This window comes from Xenopus laevis, chromosome 5L (genome assembly GCF_017654675.1).
Source record: "Xenopus laevis strain J_2021 chromosome 5L, Xenopus_laevis_v10.1, whole genome shotgun sequence".
In the NCBI taxonomy this organism is placed as follows: Eukaryota; Metazoa; Chordata; class Amphibia; order Anura; family Pipidae; genus Xenopus; species Xenopus laevis.
In genome coordinates this window covers 138,058,604-138,076,135 of record NC_054379.1, presented here as the reverse complement: position 1 = coordinate 138,076,135, position 17,532 = coordinate 138,058,604, and the positions used below count along the sequence as shown (strand labels likewise).

Here is a 17,532-nt window from a genome sequence, read left to right as displayed (position 1 = left end):
TCACATAATCGATCAGGGCAGAAATGTGATAAACTGATGTGATGCTGCCATGTTCAAAGTCTTCAGTATCAGCCATCCTATTACCAGTGTTTGATGCTGGAGATTTATATGGTGTCTTTTGGACACATAGTATATATAAAAAAATTTAAGACTGATCACATACATATGTTTCCTAGTCTTTCTCTTGCCTTTACCCCAGTGCTCTCCCTTGTGGTTTTTCCCTTTCTCAATGGCTCTATACTTCTCATTCTGTTTTCTCTTTCCCTCTCCTTTCTATTTGGCTCTGCCCTCTTCTCTCCCTTTCATTTTTTACCTTCACCTTTTGCTTTCCCTGTTATTTTTCTGCTCTGGCCTCTAACACAGAGACCTACTAGCCCCTTCTTTCATGCACGTCTCTGTTGTATTACTAGCCTTTTTGGCAGGATTCCGATGAATGGAAGTCTCTGGCAACAATTACTTATATTGGTGATTATTTTGCATGGATTGAGTGCCTCCCTAATACCTTTCAGAAGAACTGCTTTTGAAATGGAGTTAAAACCGAATGTGTGCATTGCTGGAGAAAAGGCTCTGGCCAGTTTTAATACATGTCTATTTCTCCGTCCTTACTGGTGCTATTTAATCTTTAGATCTTGAAATCCCATATCCTACTGGCAGCAGGGAGAGCCAAATGTTGAATGACTACAGAGGCAGGCCCGGACTGGTTATCTGTGGGTTTTGGCAAATACCAGAGGGGCTGCTGTAAGTTACCATAGACAGTCACTATTTATTGGGCTAGTGGGGCTCTTTGGGCCTCTGTGTGGGCTCTTTGGGCCTCTGTATACCTGAAACGCCAGGGCCTATTTTGATTCCCAGTCCAGACCTGTACAGAGGTAAAGGCTAGGGAGAGCCATGTACTGACTGGAAAGAGTATGTGATAAAGTTGGATTAATAATGGAGTATCAGCTTCACCAACCATATGGAACAGTTGCCATGTCCTACAGACAGGAGGGAGAGCCGCACAGTAATGACTGGCAAAGGTAACATTTAACTGAATCCGCTGTCTCCTATCTATTGTAAACACCACAGCACTTACACTTCGACTTAATAAGCATCTTTATTAAGAAACAGAATTAAATAGATGCACAAGATGAGCTCTGATAATGTTTATATAATATACAAATCCTTGTCCAGCAGCTTCTGCCCCGCGTTCAATCTGACATTGCCTTTTCCTCTGGAAGGATTCCACAGTTGGAAGAATTTGGGCCTTTGGTCATGACAAAGATTTTCATGGAAATCAATGTGAGTGGACTATTTCATTATCAAGATGAAGCTGCGCCGCTCAGAGATTCCTGATACGCTTGCAGAGCCAGTTCTATGTATCCGGGTTTCTGAGCCTCCATCTTCACATAGATCTGCAGGATATTAAGAAGTAAGCAAGTTAGTCTGCTCCGCACTTATTGCTTTGGCCTACTATCTGATCCATGTGATCCTGCTCAGACTCACCTTAATCAGCTCCACCCCGTCAGCTCCCTGGGACTCTCTTGCACATACAGAGTCTGGATGCAGCATATGATACAGTCGCACTAAACTAACGGCATCATCCAACCTGACATGGAAACACAAAATCACCAATGTTTTTGTTATGCCGGGAATTAAGGAGAGAAAATGAAGGAGAGGCTCTGACTAGAGAGATAACCAATGCAAAAAATAAGAATCAAATTGCAGGTGATCAGTTACTGCAGTCACATGCCACCCACTGAGCAGGTCATTGTTTATTACGAAAGACCAAGCATAATGGCGTGGCCCTGGTAAGCAATGCAAAAGAATGGCTAGTAAATATGACCACCAAAGTGTTGTCGTTCTAGCCTAATTAATTGTCATTCAGTCCTTAAAAAAGTATGTGTGAATACAACAATGGATACGTATTCTAAAAGCAATAGGATGGTTTTACCACCAATATATATTATGATAATATAATATATAGTACTGAACTCACAGTCAGATTCAACACCTTCCCCCCACTAAAGCACAACCATTTTCTACTCTCTCACACACTCAGCATCATGAGACACAACAATGTAATAGGCATGAGGCTGTGGTTGCCATGGAGACCTGCACTGTTATCATGAGAGAAGCACAGTTACTCAGATTCTACAACTTTATGGGGACCTGCAGCAATTACCTTTGTCCTGCTTCAGGGGGTAACACAAATCTTTGTTGTAAGTAACACAAATGTTGCCTCGTGCACAGCTCTGTGGATTCCTATGTATGTTTGTCATGAAATAGACAAGTAACACCCTAAACAAGCACCCAACACTGAAAAACACAAATCTTTGGACAGAGACAATTTTTTTCTAATTTTGGTTCTGTACATTACCACAATGAATGTTAAATGAAACAACTTTCAGCTTTAATTCAGTGGGTTGAACAAAAAGATTCCATAAAAATGTGAGGAACTAAAGGCTTTTTTTAACAGAATCACTTCATTTCAGGGGCTCAAAAGTAATTGGACAATTGACTCAAAGGCTATTTCATGGGCAGGTGTGGGCAATTCCTTCGTTATGTCAAAATCAATGAAGCAGATAAAAGCCCTGGAGTTGATTTGAGGGGGGGGGGCCTTGTATGTGGAAGATTTTACTGTGAACAGACAACATGCGGTCAAAGGAGCTCTCCATGCAGGTGAAACAAGCCATCCTCAAATGAGAATTCAACCCTTAAAGGACAAGGAAAGTTAAAGTAGCAGCTAGAAATGTTGTACATTATGTTTTGGGCTTCTGTACCAGCCCAAGGCAACCACAGCCTTTTAACATTAAAAATCTGTCTCCAAAGATGCCCCAGTAGCTCTCCGTCTTCTTTTCTGCTGATTCATTGCACATGCTCTGTGCTGCTGTCACTTACTGAGCTTAGGGACCCACTCACAATATACAGTACACATAGAATAGAAATGTCACAATATAAGGCTGATTAGTAATTAATACAGATAATTACTACATGACAGCACAGAAACCAGTGCAATTAGCATCAGAATTTAATAATCAGCCCTGTAGCATCAGTTTATATTACAGACAAACCTCATTTTCTGCTGGATAATTAGTGATGACCCCTAAGCTTAGCTTCTCAACAGCTGCTCAGAGCCCACTGAACATGTGAGATTGCATAAAAATGTGAGGAACTAAAGGCTTTTTTAACACAATCACTTCATTTCAGGGGTTCCAAAGTAATTGGACACTTTCCAAGATGGTGACTCCCTGTGACAAGTTTGAAGTGCTGGATCATTGCTGCTATTGACAAGCCGAAACTTTAGGCTGGTGCAATAAGTTCAGTATATAAAGCATTTTTAGCAATATTCATTTTAAGGGTTTAGCTCTCCTTTAACTATAAAAACCCCTACCCTACGTAGAGCCCCCCCCCCTCCTCCCCCAGCCTAGCTGCTACCCTGGGGAAATACTTGTAACTTTTTACTTACCCCTCGGTGCAGATTCAGGGATCTCAGTTCACAGCAGCCATCTCCCGGGTCTTCGTGTCTTCTTCCGGTGCATCGGCAATTTTCGTCTATTTTGGTGCATGCACAGTTGTTGTGAACAAGGAAATTGGTCCAACTGCGCATGTGCTGTTTCGCCGGTCTCAGATTACCGAAGACCCGGGTGCCATGAACTGCGATCCCTGAATCTGCACCAAGGGGTAAGTAAAAAGTTGGGGGCATTTCCCTAGGGTAGCAGCTAGGCTGGGGGTCTACGTAGGGAAGGGATTTTTATAGTTAAAGGAGAACTAAACCCTAAAAATGAATATTGCTAAAATTGCTTTATATATTGAACTATTATGGGCATTTCCCCGGGTTAGCAGTTAGGCTGGGAGAAGGGTCTACGTAGGGGGGTAAGTTTTTTTTTTTAATTAAGGGTTGAATTCTCCATTAAGCTGCAAAAACAGAAAAAACCCATCAGAGAAATTGCTACAATATTAGGAGTGGCAAAATCTACAGTTTGGTACATCCTGAGAAAGAAAGTACTGGTGAACTCAGCAACGCAAAAAGACCTGGACGTTCACGGAAGACAACAGTGATGAATCATTTCCATGGTAAAGAGAAACCCCTTTACAACAGCCAAACAAGTGAACAACTCCAGGAGGTAGGAGTAATGATATCCAAGTCTAAAGAGAAGACTGCATGAAAGTAAATACAGAGGGTGCACTGCAAGGTACAAGCCACTCATAAGCATCAAGAATAGAAAGGCAAGATTGGACTTTGCTAAAAAAAACATCTAAACAAGCCAGCACAGTTCTGGAAAAACATTCTTTGGACAGATGAAATAAAGATCAACCTCTACCAGAATGATGGTAAGAAAAAAGTAGGGAGAAGGCGTGGAGCAGCTCATGAACCAAAGCATACCACTTCTCTATAAAACATTTGGGAGGCAGTGTGATGGCTTGGGCGTGCATGGCTGCCAGTGGCACTGGGACACTAGTGTTTATCCCTGATGTGACACAGGACAGAAGCAGCCGAATGAATTCTGAGGTGTTCAGAGACACTGTCTGCTCAAATCCAGCTAAATGCAGTCAAATTGATTGGGAGGCGTTTCATAATACAGATGGACAATGACCCAAAACATACAGCCAAAGCAACCTAGGAGTTTATAAAAGCAAAGAAGTGGAATATTCTTCAATGGCCTGATCTGAACCCAATTGAGAAGCATTTCACTTGTTGAAGACTAAACTTCGGACAGAAAGTCCCACAAACAAACAGTAACTGCAAGTAACTGCAGTAAAGGCCTGGCAGAGCATTAAAATGGAGGAAACCCAGAATCTGGTGATGTCCATGAGTTCAAGACTTCAGGCTGTCATTGCCAGCAAAGGGGTTTCAGCCAAGTATTAGAAATGAACATTTTTATTTTCTTTGACTGTGTTAAAAAGGGCTTTAGTTCCTTAGCTTTAGTTTTTATGCAATCTTTTTGTTCAACCCACTGAATTAAAGTCTGTGGTTCAACTGCATCGGAGTTGTTTCATTTAAAATTCATTGTGGTAATGTACAGAAGCAAAATTAGAAAAAAAGTTGTCTCTGTCCAAATATTACTGTATAGATTACCCCATAACATATCAGAACATGGTTAAGTTGAAAATAACTGTTTTGAACAAAACAATTCCCTACAATCAAGAATGTTAATCAGTCGAGAACCTTTGTTCTTTGCACACAATAACTTCTGCTGTCATATTAACCTATAGGGATGCACCCGAATTAGGACTGGGCAGAATCCTAGCACTTGTTTGGAGGATTGGAAAAAGTGAATCAAAATCACACTCATAAAATGTTTGTATTTTTTCTCCTTATATTTGAATATACAAATTAGGGTTCAATTCAGTGTTCATATGGATCTTTTGTAGGGATGCACCGAATCCGAAATATAATCGGATTCGGCCGAACCCTCGAATCCTCTTCAAAAGATTAAGCCGATTACTGAATCTGAATTTGCATATGCAAATTAGGGGTAGGAAGGGGAAAACATGTTTTACTTCTCTGTTTTATGACAAAAAGTCACACAATTTCCCTCCCGCCCCTAATTTGCATATGCAAATTAGGATTCAGATTTGGTTCGGACAGAAGGATACGGCCGAATCAGAATCCTACTGAAAAAGGCCGAATCCTTTCCGAATCACGAACCCTGTATTCGGTGCATCCCTAATCCCCAGTGCTGCAGTAATAGACTAGTGTGGTGTGCTTTAACAACCAAACCAGGTCTGGAAAAATGTATAAATGTATATTACAAGCATTCATTTAGTATATACAGCCACAACAAAATCTATTTTAATGCTGAAGAAGTTCAAGCACTTACAGGTCTCTTTGGATCATGTCTATGAGAAACCCATCTATTTTCTTTCGACAGCACAGATACCAAGCCATGCCCCCACAATGTCTGGTGGAGCGCAATAAATCATATTTGCCATGCAGGTCAACATCCTCATATGTCTGGTGATGCACCTGCAAGTAGCCAAAAAAAAAAAAAATCTGTAAATACAGAAAATGAATAAATAACATGGTTGTGGGAAAGTAGACACTCCCTCGCTTTGCGGGAACCTACTCTGATATACTCGGCAGAATCGGGATCAAATTGAACCAGGCATCGGTTCAGAAGTTCCTCGTGTCGATCCTCTTTGAACAATACCTGTAAGATGGTAAGTGAACATTTTAGCAAATACCGCCAGGTTCAGTATGTAAAACACATGAGAAGACCAATCAGGTGACAAAGACTGGGTTACCTGCATATTTTCTGGTTGAAAGACAAGGGGAGTTGCAAGCTTGCGGCCTTCACGAGGGAAGTAAACCTGGATCATTCGATCTCTCTCCTCCCATGTGGCCTTTCGAAGGACACCATTTGGCTCCCTTACAACTATAAATCGTTCCTAAGGGGCAAACAATTTAAATACCATCAACTTCTCTTGTCGAATGAAACAATAAGCACGGCATGTAAAAGGCCATGGCCCAACAACATTTTGAAGATGGGGAGAAGGTGTTTAAAGTGGTTGTAGGGCTGCTGCACGTCTGGGGCCTTAAAGGGTGGTTCACCTTTAAGTTAACTTTTAATATGTTACAGATTGGCCAATTATAAGCAACTTTTCAATTGGTCTTCATCAGTTATTTTTTTTTTTTAATAGGTTTTTAATTATTTGCCTTCTACTTCTGACTCTTTCTCGCTTTCAAATGGGGGTCACTGACACCATCTAAAAACAAATGTTCTGTAAGGCTACACATTCATAGTTGTTGCTACTTTTTATTACTCGTCTTTATATTCAGTCCCTCCCCTATTCATATTCCAGTCTCTTATTCATATAAATGCATGGTTGCTAGGATAATTTAGACCCTAGCAACCAGATGAAAATGCAAACTGGAGAGCTGCTGAATAAAAAGCTAAATAACTCAAAAACCACAAATAATAAAAACTGAAAACCAATTGCAAATTGTTTCAGAATATCACTCTCTACATCATACTAAATCTGGATTTGAAGGTGAACCACCCCTTTAAGTTTATTATATTAAAAAACCCACCATTCTCAGAATGCCAAAGTGTGCATCTACATGGCTATAAGCAAAATCTATTTCTATTTATTTGTCTGTGTTTACTCACACGGTGAGGGGTGCTGTATGTAATATCTGTGAAAACATATTTAGCCGTCTCAACATCACACAGAATTTTATCTTCTGACAAAACGCTCTCAATGGGCTTCCTCTCACTCAGCACCGGTGGCATCTCAAGGCATTTTTCGGCAGTCAAAGACACCTTCTGTACAGTCTGGGCAGAAAAAAACACAGTTTGATTAGTGGGGTTGGCCGTGTGTGTGTTGGAGATAGCGTTGCCACCTGGACAGTATTTTAATGATGGTTGATCCCAATGTTATTAATAGGGAAAAAAGATATGCCTAGGTGCTGGAACAAAAATTAATATATATATATATAAAGCAAAAAAACTTCCGCACACATAGGTCTTGATAAGTGAAAAAAAGATGGCAGATTTAGCTCAACGTTTCGGCTTACAAACTCAAGCCATCATGTATATATATATATATACATATATATATATACACACACACATATATATATATATACACACATATATATACACACACATATATATATATAAATAATCAATAAAGAAAAGAGTCTGCAACTTTTTAGTGTTTATTCAACGTTTCAGCTCCTAAACCTGGGCAGTGACCAGTGTTCTGGGTGCACCAGGCCCATTCTTTATATATATATATATATATATATAAAGAATGGGCCTGGTGTGTGTGTATATATATATATATATATACATATACATATATATATATGAAGGCCGGTATTTTTTTCCAGAAAAGGTGGCAACCCTAGAACTTGGAGACAAAATAGGAAACTGACTTCCACTCACTCAAAAAACTCACCTGTTGATATTGTTCTTCAGTTAACAGCTTGTATGTGGGTGGCTTGAGTTGCTGTTTCACTGGCTGGAAGACTTTTTCCAAATTCAGACCAGTCATTTTTTTCAACAAACTCTGTACTTCTGGGTCTGTGAAATGAGGGGGACCGGCTGCAGAGGCACATGGAGCTGGGGAAAAAGAATAAAAACATAAGTAGGGTTGCCACCAGTTTGGGTTTGACCCAAACAGTTCGGTTTTTCTATGGCCTGTTCGGGTCTCAACTTTCTATTAAGTTTTGAGCCTTGTGTAATCTGGCCAAATGAAAACCAATTAAATGCCAAGATACTCACCTTGACATGGCATAGTTATTATGAAGTGCAGTTAATTTCTTGTTATTAAAGGAAAACTATACCCCTCAAACAATGTAGGTCTCTATAAAAAGATATTGCATAAAACTGCTCATATGTAAAACCCTGCTTTATGTAAACAAACCATTTTCATAATAATATACTTTTCTAGTAGTATGTGCCATTGGGTAATAATAAATAGAAAAATAGAAGGGCCACCTCCTGGGATCGTATGATTCACTGTGCACACAAACAAACCAAACAAACTATACTTCTTAGGTCACATGAGCCAATTAACAGACAGAGTTCTTCCTGTTACAGTTAGAGTTGTAGTATTTCTGGTCAGGTGATCTCTGAGGCAGCACACAGACCATCACGAAATGGTGGCTCAAGACAAGAGATTCTTTAATATGCCACTTAATATGATATCAACTATCTGTTGCTTAAGTATTTATTTTGGGGGTATAGTTTTCCTTTAAAGAAACAGAAATAATCAAATCAATTAAATAAAAGATAGTTTTTTTCTAAATAAGCATTGCTGTATTTCAGAGCTTTCTGGATAAGTGATTTCTGTATAATAGATCCCATACCTGTAGTTAAAGGATTGGTCTTAATCATCAGGCAGAATAGATAGAGGTAGGGTTTCAACTGGAGATCTCAGTTTGTCTAAGGGCCGTCTGTTCAAAACGTTCGGTCCCATTTTAAACATTGCAAAAACTGGACAGAAATCCAGCCATTTGCATATAAGTGATGTAATAACCCCGATCCAGCTTCATAGCTCCACAACATCATTGTGCCTGTCTCTGATGTCATCATGCCCATCCCAAGATCACTGCTCCACCCCAATGCTTTCTGTCCCGCCCCTATTCATTGGGATTAGCCACCTGCAAAGGTAGAAACCCTTACACATAAGACTCACATATTAACATTCCCATTAGGAAACCATTAATTTATTCTCTAAATATAAGTTAATGTGCCCCAGAGGGTCCCGACTGTCCCACAGAGCTTGCAATCTCTTACAGCACAAACATTTCTAGTTTGCAGTCTTTTTTGTTGTTTAGTCACGGCTTATAAGAAAGCAAGGGACAAATTCTGATTCTCTGCTAAAAATCACTTGCAGATTTCAAACCATTAGTATATGAACTTGAAATGGATTCGCCCAAGGTAAAGTCCTCCCATTACGCCAGCTGTCACGTGACTCCAATGACTTCATTAAGTAGCTTTCCTCATTAACAGGCTCATTACCACAGCTCTCACCTCCTACTCTCAATGATCTCCTGACGGTCAGTGTCTCCTTCCATAGCCGCTGTCTGAGAAGACATCCCATGCGTGCCGCCATGTCCGCGACCTCTTGCTATACGTCTTCCGGGACTCGGCGCAAAGCACACCGGGAAATGTAGTTCTCTGTGAAGCGTCCGTCGGAAAGCCGCTTGTAGCGAGTGCGCATGTCTTACCCATCCTCTTAGAGGTGCATAGAGTTCAAATTATTTTCTTGTCTTCAAACTACCCCATTCCCCCAAAACACCTCTTCTTCAAATGTTGTCTCATCTTTAAAGGGGTGATATTCTGAGACAATTATTTGCAATTGCTTTTCATTTTTCATTATTTGCAACAAGTTATCGTAAATGAAAGCCTTTATTGCTATGACAACAGGGTTGCTAGGGTCCTTTATGTAGATATCACGCCTTCCAATATATAACTTAACCTCGCCATTCATATAAGCCATACTCCCAGGGGCGATCCTGGCCCCTCCGCCGCCTGAGGCAGCAGCAGTTGCTGCTGCCCCCCTCCCCTGGAAATTCGGTCTTAAAGTACCAGGAGCAGCATTTTTGCTGCCCCTGGTACCTAGTGGGGCGCTGCCGCCTGAGGCGACAGCCTCAACTCGCCTCATTGGTGAAGCACCCCTGCATACTCCTTGGTCTTAAGCATTCCATTTTGTTAGGCGCACTAGATTCTAAAATCACTAATCTCACCTAGATTTTCCCAAAACTTGAAATGGGTGGTTCTTCACCTTTAAGCTTTGTAGTTTTTAAATTATTTGCCTTTTTCTTCTGACTCTTTCCAGCTTCAAACGGGGGTCACTGACCCCATCTAAAAAACAAATGCTCTGTAAAGGGTACAAATGTATTGTTAGTGTTACTTTTTATTATTCATCTTTCTATTCAGGCCTCTCCTATTCATATTCCAGTCTCTTTTTAAGGTGGCCATAGACGTTAGGATTTTCAAAAGATCTTTTCGTTATCGTGAGACCAAGCTTATCTTGAAACGATTTTTAAAATGTATGATTTGTCCATCAACTAAAAAGACCATTTCAAGCGATATTGTCTAGTTGAAGCCAGGAAAACTGAGGGGAGCTGCCTGCTTGGCCCTGCAAACAATTAGACAATAGATTTCACTGTGACCGATGAACATTTTCTAACCTGACTTGAATCCGTTTGCTTTCCTGCAGATTTGGTTGTTCCACTATATGGTAGGTTTCATGGATACTGAAGACACTCTTCCCCAGCTCCAGCAGAAACACTTCTACAGACACTAAGGGGCAAATTCACTAAGATTCGTAGTTGCGCCAGCGTCCGCTTGGCCACACTTCGCCAGGCGTATTTTCGCCAGTGCTACGCAAATTCACTAGAATCCGAAGTGGCGCTCAGGGGAAGCGTAAGGTTGCGAAGTTGCACTAGCGTTAATTCGCCAAGCAAATCGAAGTTACGCTAGCGATGCTTAATTTGCATACAGCGCCAAATTGAAGTTACAATGGAGGTATATGTAGCATCACTACACAAGCCTGGGAAACCTTCAAAACAGCAAATAAAAATTTTATTTTGCCCTACACATGTGCCCACTGTATAGTTAAGGTGCCATGAGTTAGGAAATGTAGGGGGGAAGGAGGGTAGCCCCAAAAAAAATTTCGATCTTTTTCAGCCTATCACCCATAAAAAAAGAAAAAACGCCAGCGTTTTTTGGGACTTAGAAATTTTTTTAACTTTTTTTTAGCAATCCCTATCTACTCTATTGCACTTCTCCTGGTCTGAGGTGGCGAAGGAAGTCTGGCGCAAAAGGTAGCGTTCAGAAAAATGCGCGCGTCAGTGAATTTGCGTATTGACGTCCGTTGCGCAAATTCACCAGGCATAAGGGTGCGAAGTAACACTAGCGAATTTACGCCAGTGTCCGTTAGTGAATCAGCGAATTAACAAAAATGCGATATGCTAGCGAATTAACGCTAGCGTTAGGCGCTTCGTCCTTTAGTGAATTTGCCCCTAGATGATCAAGGGCGAAGCTCTCCAGTTGCAAACACAATGCCTGCAGCACATTCTATGTTACTAACACATTTAGGGGGTTATTTATTAAAGTCAGAATGTTAAAAACTAATTTTTCAAGATTTATAATACCCCGATGCTGCAAAAAGCCCAAATGCGAAAATCCACTATCTCAGACCTGTCAAGGTCCTGTATAAGTCAACGGGAGAGGCACCTATTTCAAATTGAAGTTATCGGTTGATTTGCCAGAAAATACGACTTTTTTGGGGTTTATCAGGCAAAAACTTGAAAACTTTTATCTAATCAGAATAGAAGCCCGAAAAATTTGAGCAATTGAGGAAAAAGTCTGAAAAATCGACAAATTAGGGTTTTTGCTAGATTTTTTAAATTTTTACTGCAATCCAATTAAATTGAGTTTTTTATTAATAAATAAGATAAAATCGGGTACGGTAGGATGGTCGTGGGTTTTTATTTAATAAAATATGAGATCATTTCAGATTTTAGTAAATTACCTTACTGTCATTCTAGCATCAGGGCAAGAGAAAGAAGCACAATTGACTTCATTTAAGAGAGGGCATTTCAGAAAGTTGTTCCAAATAGTTATGATTTAATTTTCACATGTAACTAATATTTTGTCACACATAAACACTGTAGAAAATAAAATATATCATACCCCTGCCAGTAACAGCCTGTTAGGAGTGACCATGTGTCTGCAACCTCTTGGGCATCTAAATAACATTAAACCTATATTACGTAGCCAGGAGCAGTTTTATCAGTGACTCCTTTATACAAACGTGGTTGGGTTTTTTTCCAGTCTCAACTAAGTGAATATAGAATATAGTGAATATAGCTGTAAATAGAAACCTTAGTGATGCATTTACCAAAGGCAACCAATAGGTGTCACTCTGCCCCCACAGGATTGAAAAATACTTAATGGGACTTGCATTTCTCTAGCCTTTATTATTCTCTCTTTCATTGCTAGTACATTGCCGTAACAAGAGCACTATAAAGTAGATTGATCATCATTCAAATTAGTGAAAGTCCCAATAACTTACAGAGCAGAGTTACTGTGATCAATACCTGTATTTTTTAAAGTGTGGTGAAAGCTAGAGAGTACCTGGGGGGACCCCATGCAGATTCCAGAACCCCAACACTACAAGGCAGTTGTACAAACTATACTGCTCCCCCTCTTCATGTAAAGTAATAACCCTGTTATACAATTTCAGTTTATTACTGAATGTGATGTTTTCCTAGGGAGTCCAAAGGTGGATTCCATCATTGCAAGTATTCCCAAACTGTAGGGAGGACTCCCCTGGGTTACCACAGCCTGAAGGATAATTAGATGAGATTTTGGGAGAATTCTTATTGGTTCTCCAAGATGCCCAGCTGAAAGGTAAGTTAGGGGTAAACTCTTATTCACTGTTATATATTTTTTATGTCTTCAGCCTTGGCTAAAATGTCTGAATGCTTCATTAGAAAATGTCATCACTCTGCATATATCAGACATGCAGCCATATTGATATTGCTCTTTCATATTAGCATCTGCTCCTTTACAAGGATATTAGGGGGAAGGGGCGGCAGTGGTGATAAGAATGGCACTCTCATTTTTTAATACCATTCTCTGTAACCTTAACATCTCTATATCGCCTAAGAAACCATTAGAATTATAGGTTCAGTGTCAGTCAGGCAGGTCTGAAAATCACTGGCTTTGATATTAAAGGAGAAGGAAAGGTTAAAACTAAGTAAGCTTTATCAGGAAGGTCTATATGAATACATGAGTAAACCCTCAAATTAATGCTGCTCTGAGTCCTCTGTCAAAAGAAACACCACATTTCTTTCCTTCTATTGTGTACACATGGGCTTCTGTGTTAGACTTCCTGTTTTCAGCTTAAACATCCAGGGCCAGGGCTTGGGCATGCTCAGTTTGCTCCTCTCCCTCCTACCCTCCCTGCTGTAATCTGAGCCCAGAGCTATGAACAAGCAGGAAGAGAGCCAAGCAGGAAGTGATGTCACAGCAAGCTTATATGGCAGCTGCTATCCTAAACAAACAGAGACCGATATATGCAGAGTGATGACTTTACCTAATGAAGCATTCAGACATTTTAGCCAAGGCTGAAGACATAAAAAATATATAACAGTGAATAAGAGTTTACTCAGGTATGGAAAAGCATTCTAAAGAATAAAAATGGTGCTTGCACTGTTGTGTGTTCCTTCTCCTTTAAGTATCCATAGAGATTGCAGATTTGGAATCACTGCCATAGTTTCAAGACAGGAAGTAGAAATAGTCGCGAGTCACCAGAGAATGAATTGATCCACCCAAGCATAAACCGTAAACAAAACAAAAATCTTACCAAAAACGACATTGCTCAATATAATATTTGTACTTGTGTTACAGCAAAAACTACACCATTTGTATTCAGACAGTACAAACTGTGGTACCGTGTTAGCCAGTAGCAAAAATAGCAAATAAAAAAAAACAAACTAATCCAGAAAGTATTGTAGAAGTGATACCTATATTGGCTAACAATAAAAATACATTGCAAGCTTTAAGAGCTCCGAAAGCTTGCAATGTATTTTTTTTTATTGTTAGCCAATATAGGTATCACTTCTACAATACTTTCTGGATTAGTTTGTTTTTTTATTTGTTATTCTGACAGTATAACTTTAAAGGGGTTGTTCACCTCTGAGATAACTTTTAGTATTATGTAGAGAGTGATAATCTGAGATAATTTTCATTTGGTTTTCATTAATAATTATTTGTGGTTTTTGAGTTATTTAGCTTTTTATTCAGCAGCTTTCCAGTTTGCGATTTCAGCAATCTGGTTGCTGGGGTCCAAATTACTCTAGCAACTGTGCATTTATATGAATAAGAGACTGGATTATAAATAGGAGAGGCCTGAATAGAAAGGTGAGTAATAAAAAACAGCAATAACAATACATATGCAGAGCATTTGTTTTTTAGATGGGGTCAGTGACCACCACTCGAAAGCTGGAAAGTGTATAAAGAAGAAAGCAAATAATTAAAATACGATAAAAAATAAATAATGAAGGCCAATTGAAAAGTTGCTTGGGATTGACCATTCTATAACATACTAAAAGTTAACTTTAAGATAAACCACCCCTTTAAGCGTTTTGACATTTAATTCAGAACTTGATGTTTTCATTTATAGGGTTTCTAAATACACAGTACAAATTCTATTGAACCTGTTTCCTAAAAAGATGAGATTCAACAGCCTGATCGAAATATGCAAATATATGAACCACTGTGAGTGATTTTCCAAATTAGAACCTTCATGAGGAAGGTGCATTCTACATGTAGAACAGGTCATTAATACAATGTACAATGTATCTTAGATTCACCACTAATTTCATTACTTGTGGACTTAAATGCCTTCTCTTAGGGCTGATTTCACAATTTTACAATTTCTTTTTATTTCTCTGTATTGTTGTATATAATCTGAAACAAGACAATCAAGTCAGTATTGTTAGTGCATTATAGTCATAACAATGATCTTGTTGCAGAGCGAGAATCTATAAAGACGCTCCGCAGGGATGTCCCTCATCTACAGTATATCTTGGTTCTGCTGCTGATGTCCACTTTCCAAACCGAACAAAGTCTAAAAGGTAAGATTTGTTGTTTGGTATACCTGCTAGATTGTTAGCTCTTGTGTACAGAGCCATCTCAGGTGTTTGCCAGTACCTATTATTATTTTCTTGTTAAAAGGAAAAATTGGATAACACAGAGCCACAATATTTACCTAAGATATTGTTTTATTTTTCCTGCACTACAGGAAATATTTGTTGCTGTAAAAATCACATAATAATGGGTGGGATTTATCTGGTTGGGAAAGGGTCAATTTCTGTTCATGTTGCTGTACCAAAACATCAAGGTCGAATTCATGTGAGTTTTTTTAAACTCTATTGAATTAGAATAGACTCGAAAATCGACTGGGGGGTTATTTATAAAAAAAATCGAATATCTAAAGATTTTACTGACTCGAAAACTGGAATCGAATTCGACTAAACCCTATTCGAGTTTTTTCTCTGAAAAAAACTTGAATGTCAGGAAGGCCTCTCCCATTTACTTATACATGAACTCGGCAGGTTTTAGGTGGCAAATAGTCAAATTTGAGTATGATAAATCTTGAAATTCTAATTAAAACTCGAATTTGTGTTTGGATAATTCACAATTTGAATTTGAGAGTTTTGACCATAAAAAAAAAATTTGAAAATTTTAATTTTCAATTTGACCCATAATAAATCTGTCCCATAAAGTCCATGAGTTTTTGCAAAAATTGTAGGTTTATGAAATCTGTATAAAGCTGTGCAGCATGCGAGGAGGGCTGTAAATGCATCTCACTGTATTTCAACTTGTTTACTGAATTCTTCTTCCTGGATATCCTACTGTCACTTTTGCTGTGTCTGCTAAAAATGTTTACTGTTCAAACATAAATATTTTACAAGATATATAAACATCAGGGCAACTGAATCTTATAAAAACAAATAAATATGAGTAATAAACAGTGCCATTCCTGCCATGGGGCATGTTGAGAAACTCAACACGTGGCGACTCTAGGGTTAAGAGCTGTGCCTTGGAAAATGCAGGCAGAGAGAAGTCAATGAAATCCCATCCACACCTCAGTGTCTCTGCACTGACAAGCATGGTGTGAGCTCTATGAGACACCCACGGAGTTGTGAGATAAATGTTTAAGTAATGGTTAATACAAATATTTAGGTTGGCCATTAGGGGTAGCTAGAGGATAACAGTTGTTGGGAAATTCCCCAATGGGTGGAAAATAGGAAGTCATAAAAGGGCAGGTCTCAGGAAGTGATATTGGAGCTGCATTATGAGAAGCAAGATGAGCAGAGGGCACTGCAGCAGTAGAGTCGTCTCCTGGAAGAGGTACTGAGCCTAGGTAGTGAGAGGCCTAGTGGTGTAACAGTAAGCTCTAGAGAGTGTAAGTTAGAGAGGTAATCAGCATGGGCAGCTATGGCCCAACTAGGAGTGAGTGAGCATAATGTTCCCAGTGGAAATCCAACCAGCCAGGGTTTAAGAGGTAAGGCTAGACCTGGATTGAGCTGGCCATGCCCAAGAGGTGTGCCTGTAAACGTGTGCCCCCCCCCCGGCAGTGTGTTGTTACGGTCAATGTTCTGCAAAAGGCTGGGAGATTGAGCCCTGTGAATGTGCTGCTGTTCTACTGAGGGCGGTGACAACTCTCTTCCTGGTGTGCTTCACTCAAGGGTTTCCCCACACAAAAGATTTGTGGCATAACAAGGGTTAACAGCAGGTAAGGTATATTTGCCCCCCGTTACAGACTAGAGGTCTGTGACCTCACACGGCTCAGAACCTTAAGCACCACTGTTAAAAAATACTAACTACCTTTGTTTAAAATAAATGAAAAGAAGTCACTTAGAGTAATGTCTTTAAAGGAGAAGGAAAGGCTTGGTGCACTTCGGGGTGCCAAATGTTAAGCACCCCCAAGTGATTGTATTGACTTTGTAGACTTTGTAGGCCCATGGAGTGCGTGCTTCTTCGCTGTCTACATTGAATTACTCCCCCAGCTACGGGTTCGGGGCGCTGCACCCGGGCCACCTAACATCTTCGGTGAGTTTCCATATATACAAGATTGCTGTTGAAATCCTGAAACGTTTATGCCGTATACTGGTTGAAGCTACACCCTACAACGAGAGACCCAGGGTTTTTACACCTGGGTCTGGCTCTGCGCTGGGTGAGACGTTAATTTATTTAATTTATTCATTACTTTATTTATTTATTTATTTACATTTGGGGACTGAGCCGGTAATTCTCTCCAAATATTGTATTGACTTACCTGAAACCCCAGGCTGGTTCTCCTATCAGCAGAAAACTGCACCGGCCCAGGGTTATACCAGTGAGGACCACGGAGTGATCCTCTTCTGGCTTCCTCCTTCTTTGCACGGCTGCGCATGCAAAGTAGAATGAAAAGCCGAACCTTAACTAAAAAGTCGGCTATTTCGTTCAACTGCGTCTGACCCGGGAAATTTGAAGAAAGAAGAAGCTTGAAGAGGATTGCTCAGTGGTGCTCACTGGT

The 17,532-nt window shown here is 39.8% G+C and overlaps 1 protein-coding gene and 1 long non-coding RNA gene across 4 annotated transcripts in view; one reads left to right on the top strand and one right to left on the bottom strand.

The window, feature by feature from the left end:
* Nucleotides 1–1,074: 1,074 nt before the first annotated feature.
* On the bottom strand, nt 1,075–9,623 carry mrps22.L (mitochondrial ribosomal protein S22 L homeolog). 2 transcript variants are annotated; one of them, XM_041563468.1, is made up of 8 exons: nt 9,465–9,623; nt 7,885–8,048; nt 7,092–7,256; nt 6,226–6,369; nt 6,048–6,131; nt 5,802–5,947; nt 1,483–1,585; nt 1,075–1,391 (listed from the first exon to the last, which is right to left on the bottom strand). In XM_041563468.1, the coding sequence occupies exons 1-8, from the start codon at nt 9,544–9,546 to the stop codon at nt 1,299–1,301; spliced, it is 981 nt and encodes a 326-aa protein (XP_041419402.1). In that variant the 5' UTR covers nt 9,547–9,623; the 3' UTR covers nt 1,075–1,298. The 2 variants fall into 2 exon arrangements, with proteins under 2 accessions (XP_041419402.1, XP_041419403.1); XM_041563469.1 differs by lacking the exon at nt 9,465–9,623 and adding an exon at nt 8,798–8,949.
* LOC121393827 overlaps nt 9,557–17,532 on the top strand; it is a 62,253-nt gene continuing 54,277 nt past the window's right edge. For both annotated transcript variants that reach the window (XR_005961391.1, XR_005961392.1), the window contains exons 1-2: nt 9,557–9,675; nt 14,984–15,085. This is a non-coding gene — a long non-coding RNA (uncharacterized LOC121393827). The remainder of the gene's footprint in view (nt 9,676–14,983; nt 15,086–17,532) is intronic.

Bases quoted from the DNA above. Each gene is read 5' to 3' on its own strand.
- mrps22.L (XM_041563468.1), bottom strand. From the start codon at position 9,546: ATGGCGGCACGCATGGGATGTCTTCTCAGACAGCGGCTATGGAAGGAG. The intron at 8,049-9,464 runs GTGAGAGCTGTG...CTTTTTCCCCAG, and splicing joins GAGATCATTGAGAGTAGGAG to CTCCATGTGCCTCTGCAGCC. The intron at 6,370-7,091 runs GTGAGTAAACAC...TTTGCCCCTTAG, and splicing joins CATACAGCACCCCTCACCGT to GAACGATTTATAGTTGTAAG.